Below are 7004 nucleotides of genomic sequence, written 5' to 3' on the forward strand. Positions count from 1 at the left end.
GTTGCACGGGGCCAACATGGAACCCGTGGACAAACCCACTTACAACCCATATTTAGATGGGACCCAGATGGGTTTTGCATATCATCCCCAGTTGGGCCCCACCTAAAGCCCAGGGAAATCCTGCATAAAACCTACATGGGTATGTTGCACGGGGCCAACATGGAACCCGTGGACAAACCCACTTACAACCCATATTTTAGCCCATGTAGTAACCTTGTAGTACCCACATAAAAAATAAAGCTGGGGCCAAGATGGGCCTTGCGCATGTTGCCCAGTTGGGGCCCACCTGTTGTCAAGTACAATCCCACATGAAATCCATGTGGGCAATTGACATTGGGCCATTATGGAACCCGCGGACAATCCCATTTTGGGCGCACTTTTTCAGCCCATGTCAAACCCACATGGGCCCCACACACAAATGTTGGCTGGGCTCTAGCCTACTGTTAAATGCGATTGCCGTTATTATTGAATTTTATTAGTCCCAGTTATGATTTATGTGCATGCAGTTGTTCACGGAAAAGTGAGCAAGACACGACAGTTACAATATATTATGATTGTTAAAAAAGAAAAAAGACATCTAACCGTCATTACCAAATTAGGCTACATTTATTGTCATATTAAATATCTCAGTACACATAATTAGATATGACATTAAGCACAACTTGTATAGATTTATTTAGTAAAAAGGCTTGCCTGATTCATTTTGGCGTATATTTGTATACTTTTTCTATTTAATCAATCTCAGTATGCGTTAATTTTTGTGTCGCTAGACATTTGCATCACTAAGGCTAAATTATGCCTTATTGCCTTTTATGCCTAAGTCTTTCTTTGGCCTGCTCTCTGGAAGTGATCTGTTAATTCTGCTAAACTTTAATTAAAACTGAAACTAAAACTGAAACTAAACTATATAACAACTAAATAAAAATGCGTTCACAAAATAAAAACTAAACTAAAACTAACAACAATATTAATGAAACTAATAAAAACTCAACTGAATTGTATAGCAAATTTGAAAACGATATTAAAATAAAACTGTGAGATGTTGAGATGTGAAAACAGATGTCTGTATCTCAGGAGAAAGTATCTGAGGTTCTTCCAGCTAGGCCTGTGCGATATCGATATTTCGATATTTATCGACGGTACACCTTCTTCGATAACGATATAAAAAATGTTCGATATACCGCACGATATAGGCACGTGCTATATGAGTGACTGCACACACAAACACGAACATGAGCGCTGTGCCTGCCTGTGATGAAGAGATTGAGAATAAAAAAATGAATATTCGTCGAATTTAAAATAAACATTTGTGTGTAGCAAAAGTGCTACAATCGAATGTTAGGTGTGCATCAGGGAGCGTCATCAGTGGCACGCGAGATGCGGTGATGGTGATGTAAGTGACGTTGTAGTTTAATTTTTTGTTAGTCTAGCCCACGAGACGCGCCGCTGCTGTGTTATTCATTCAAAATATTAGAGAAATATAGTAGCTCAATGCATAGAAGATCTTGATTAGGTTAAAACTGAACGCATATTCAGAGCATTTTTAGATGGACAAATATGACTGTTGCACTCGCGTCTCACACAAGAGATGTATAGAAAGCCATGCAATGTTAAAACAGTTTAAACGTTTAGAATTTGTGGAGGTTTATTCCTTTTCACTGCGTCTCGTATGTTTTTAAAGGCAATCTGTGTGATGGGCGATTCGGCTCTTTGGATTAAGCAATGCATAAATACGTGATGCTGTTTTGTTCATAATTGTTTATGCAATTTACGAAATTATGTTTGATTTATATGAGTTAATTTAGACGTAATGCACTTTTTTATAGACAGTTATTTGCATTGGCAATTTAATGCTTTTGCATTCAATTTAATGCAATTTAATTTAATGTTTTGCTCATTGCGCCCACCTGTTAACCTATTTATTCTGCACATACAACATTAGAAATTAGATATTTGTTTAATTTTTATTTTGTGTTTGACTGTTAAAACAAACAAAAAAAATATTTGTTGTTTGTCTCAATAAATACAGTGGTTAAATGTAAACATTTTTTTCTATTGCTCTTTGTTTTAAAAAAAAGGTTATAAAAAATGTCAATAATTATCGATACCGAACGATATGAAACATTATATCGTTGATACATTTTTTAGCTATATCGCCCAGCCCTACTTCCAGCCTTACAAATTAGAATAATTTCTTCTGTTTTTATAAAGCAGCTTTCCAGAGTATTCATGTTTTTACTCACGGACATCTGATCTCGACGGACTGAACAGAATAAATCAACTGGAGAAGATTTCTACATCAAAGAAGGTGGAGCCCAGAAGCCACACCTAACTATTGCATAACTGCCACAGACCAATTCAAAGCAAGTCCTTTCAAATTCCCAAACTCCAACAAACGAACTTTGTTTTGGCCTAATTTTGTTCAAAATGACATCATACCAGTTAATTATTCAATTTTGCTTGAAGCACATTGGAGCCTTAACAGTTCTCAAAGAAGTCAATATGTTGTAAATTCATAGTGTAGGTGTTTACAGATTTTGTGCACATAGCATCTCACCTGATCCTGATCATTGTGCTGTGTTCTTTTTTCTGCGTGAACAATAACACAAATTTACTTTGGTAAATCAGAATACAAATGCATAATTTTATGTATTTTTAATGTTTTTTTTTTTTTGTCAGATCATCTGTATGCAATACTTGCCTTTATTTTTTTCTTGTGTAGATCGCCTGCAGCAACAGTAAATCACACCAGCAGCTGCAACCAGCAGAACAGCAACAACAACAACAGCAGCAACAGCTGAATCTGGAACAGCTGAAGACAGACAGTCATTTTTACTAGAATTGGGCTGATAAACAACGATACCAAAATCTTGATGTTTAGTAGAAAGTTGTATAACATTGATTTATTTGATAAAGGTGTCATCTGGTGGGTTTGTAAAAACAGCAGCTAAAACAGCAAGACAAACAAGAAACAGCAGTGTTCAGAGTTATATATTGAAACAGTTTTGATCTCAGTTATTGAATCGAAGTTCACTTCTTCAAACAGGCCACAACGAAAACATGTTCTGGGTCGATTTAAATGTATCAAAATATATCAAAATTTAGAATGTTTTCTAAAATGGTTCAAGTGAAAAAGCACTGAATGACTAAAATGATACTCACCAGTGACAGTAACACTGAATGTCTTTATGATGTTGAATCTGCTGCTGTTGATCTGTAGTTTATAAAGTCCAGAGTCTGTGGTTCTGGTGTTTGTGATGGTCAGAGCTCCAGTCTGATGATCCAGCTTCAGTCTGTCTCTGAATCTCTCTTTACACTGATCATCTGTACAGATCTTACTCTGATCTCCAGTGATTTCAGTGATGAGTGTGTCATTAAAATACCACATCTTTAAATCATTTGGGTTTTTTATTCCATCCGAATGTAAAGTAATAGATTCTCCCTCCTTCGCTGACTTTCTCTTCATTTTATCTCGTTCAGCAGCAGGAACATCTGAAACACAAACCAACAGCTGCAGGAGGATCTTTTGGGGGAAAACATCACATAAGATTACAGAACTGTGGATATGAAAGTAATAAAAAAAGACCTCTTGACTTTTTGTCTGAAAAGCAACATTTATTCACATGTTGTGCTATTAAACTAATTTTAAACCAAATACTTTGCACTTCCGATTCCTAGTGGGAGAAAAAAAAGAGATGTATTTAAATAGATGATTAGTAGAAAGTAACTGATAAAACGAATAACCAATGGGGGGGGGAATGTAAATCATACTGAACTGAATTTATATTCAAGCCTACAAATTCCACTTTAACAGTAAATTTGTTTTTGATTAAATCATCTATATACTCTATGTAAATTATTATACAGGTAAGAAGAAAAATCACCACTAAATTTCACAGCAAAAGTATAACTAATAACACATGAATGATGTGATTTACATGTATGACAGTAGCTTTCAGTTATGACTCACCATGTACAATAACACTGAAGCTCTTTTCACTGTCGATGTTGCTGCTGCTTATCAGTATTTTATAGACTCCAGAGTCTGTGGTTCTGATGTTCAGGATAGTCAGAGATCCAGTCTGATCGTCCAGATTCAGTCTGTCTCTGAATCTCTCAGTACCTTCATTACACTGAACATCTGTACAGGTCTTGCTGAGATCTCCAGTGATTTGAGCGATGCGAGTGTCATTGAAATACCATCTAATTCTGTTTTGTTGGTTTGTTTTAACACCAGTGTGTAGAGTGACTGATTCTCCCTCCATCACAAACACTCTGTCTGTATCAAAACCAGATGCACCTGAAGAAGAAATGAATGACAGTTTTTAATCAGTTGAAATAAAACTGCTCTGTTCCTCTGCATTAATGGCAACACCATTGCATTTGAGATGTCAAACACTTCCCCTTAAAGAAAGTACCATAATAATACACAGATGAACCTAGTTCAAAAGTTGATGCTTAATACTGTGCCACTATCTAAATGATCAAAATCTGTTGTTATGTTTGTAATAATTGTTCATGAGGCTCTTGTTTGTCCTGAGCATTTAAACACAGTATATGCATCCCCTGCATATTTGAACCCTTTCCAGTGACTGTTTGATTTTGAGATCCATCTTCATTCTGAAGACAACTGAAGCACTCGCATACAAATATTACACAAGGTGACAACATTCAGCAATGCTTAAGAAAATAAATAAATAAATAAATAAATAACAGCCTTTGGATGATTTGGGGAAAATACTTATTTTGTTTTCTGGGAAACATATATATATATTATGTAGCTTCTGGACTAAAGGTCAGTACTAAATTTAAAAATATGATCTTTAAACAAACTAAGATGTTCAAAAGTTTACACCCCTTAATGCACTTTGTTTCTTTTTCCAATTTTACTGCTGTGATATAATTTCACACTATTCACCATAAGTCTACTATTTCTATATGACTTTCCATTATTTATATTATTATTATACTGCATTTAATTTTTATATAAAACATAATATATTACATATACAATATATCATTAACATCTCTAGTTTACATAGTAAATAATGTACAGTATACAAGCATGTCAAACAATGTTTTCACTAGATGGAGAAAAAAAAAATAAAGGAGAAATAGATTATGGTACATCATTTGCATTTTATTAAAACACAGAAGAAGAAAAAAAGGCGCTGACAAAATAGAAAACTGACCCAAACTGAAAAAGGAAAATCGTGCTTGTATTAACCAACACAAAGCCTTTAAATAATTGGTTCAAAAATTAAAACAATCTCATTATTCTTTCACTCTGATGCTATTCCCTTTCTTCAGTAAAACACAACCATTTTTTGAAAGGAATTTGAGATCAGTATATGCATACCATGCAAATAAATGGCCGCAATAAATGGAGAGTCCAAATGTCATGCATGCACCTCCTGATCAATTAATGTCTTATGTAGCAAAACGATAGGTTTGTCTATGAAATAAATCCATAAATACAGCCTGAAATAAAAATTATCTTCCTGTCAGTACTCAATTTATCTCTTACTTGTGCAATGCATGTTAGCGTGTTCATATGAGAAGAAGAAAGCAATGCTTTGATTGTCATATGGAATGAAAGTCATGTGAAAGTTCAGACATTTTAAACAGTATCAGAGCCCTGGTCAGAAGCACTAATTTCAAGTTGACAGAGATGGACATTCATTGTGTCCTACAGAGCTTGAATTTCATTCGGATTAAAATGTATGTTCTGATGAAGAAAGTAACCTTGGATGGCATCAACGTAGGTAAACAATGAGAATCTTTATTTTCAAAACTACTGTACTATTAAAAAAAGCCCACACATCACACCAGCTCTTTGCTGACAGATATTTGTAGGGCTGGGCAAGCCCCAACACGTTCGCTAGATTCTATAGCCTCCGTGTGGAGCCGGTATCCCCCTGTGTTCTCACCTCAAACGGGTAGTGGTGCCGAGAGGCCCCGGTTAGTGTCGGTTTGCTAAAACTGCTCCAGAGTGTCCTACAGTAGACCCTGTTGAGATCCTCCGTCACCCTCGACAGCGGACGCGGCGGAACTTCCGGCGCCGGGCCTTCACGATGAATCCGCGGGAACCGTGGAAGGCTGGGTTCCATATTGAGACCTAACCAGTTCTCGTATGTGTATAGTCCACGGTATAGCCATAGAGCCCGAGTTTCCTCGGCAGACTTCTGCCTTTCCAAGAGGGTTACAATCACCTCCAGTTCTCCATATACACCTAAGCGGATGCTATATGTGTATTTGCTTCCGAAAACTCCTTCTAGAAGGATGGGGCTTCTGCAGCATCCCTGTTCCAAGTGGAGCGGGTACATTTTCCCAGTGTTATTCAATCTCACTAAGTAAGGTAGTGCTTTGGAAAAGGGTGAGTGGAACTACTTGGCCCGAGCCCCGGCCTACACCAGATAGGGGCACAGGCGGCTCGCACAGGGCACCGGAAGGGGCAGCACCATGGCGCTTTGGTAGGGATCCCAATTCATCGGTCACCGACGTGACTCTGAGTGATCGACTGAAAGGGAACGTCTCGGTTACGTATGGGAACGGAGACGTTGTGTTGCCCTTTCTTTCTGTAAATACTACACACATACCCCTTCTGTCGAAGCAGTAGGGGTTGGGTGCCTTTTTCTTTTTGTACTTACTTTTTTCTCTCCTGTGTTTGGGATAGCCAGGGAGTTAGGTAACGATCACTGTATTTTATTAAATTTTCTTTGCAGGGTTTATTTAGCTGTTATTTGGGTTTAGGTAGTGGCTGTTTTGTTTATTGTTTTGGCCTTGCCCAACCCTGAAGAGTTGCCTCATTTTTGCCTTTGTGAAACTGGATAAAAATAAAAAAAGAAAGAAACTATTAAAACCGAACTCTTTCAGAGCATTTTATTTATGTTACCTCCCTGACCCTGGATCAGGGTCGTAACAGTATTTTATTGTTTAATTGTATTTAATGTATTAAACTTTCAATAAAACATTTGCAATGGAAATTTGAATTTTAAAAATTA

At 36.8% G+C, this 7004-nt stretch overlaps 1 protein-coding gene across 1 annotated transcript in view; it reads right to left on the bottom strand.

Moving 5' to 3' along the window:
- Positions 1-7004, bottom strand: part of LOC107574577 (titin-like) — a gene marked incomplete at its 5' end in the record, with an annotated part of 44051 nt that overhangs the window by 18147 nt on the left and 18900 nt on the right. The window contains 4 exons of the mRNA XM_016261024.1: positions 2558-2589; positions 2750-2812; positions 3163-3492; positions 3971-4279. Coding sequence (XP_016116510.1) covers positions 2558-2589; positions 2750-2812; positions 3163-3492; positions 3971-4279 — 734 coding nt within the window. The remainder of the gene's footprint in view (positions 1-2557; positions 2590-2749; positions 2813-3162; positions 3493-3970; positions 4280-7004) is intronic.

The sequence above is a fragment of the Sinocyclocheilus grahami genome, unplaced genomic scaffold (genome assembly GCF_001515645.1).
Source record: "Sinocyclocheilus grahami isolate Dianchi unplaced genomic scaffold, SAMN03320097.WGS_v1.1 scaffold2275.1, whole genome shotgun sequence".
Lineage (NCBI taxonomy): Eukaryota > Metazoa > Chordata > Actinopteri > Cypriniformes > Cyprinidae > Sinocyclocheilus > Sinocyclocheilus grahami.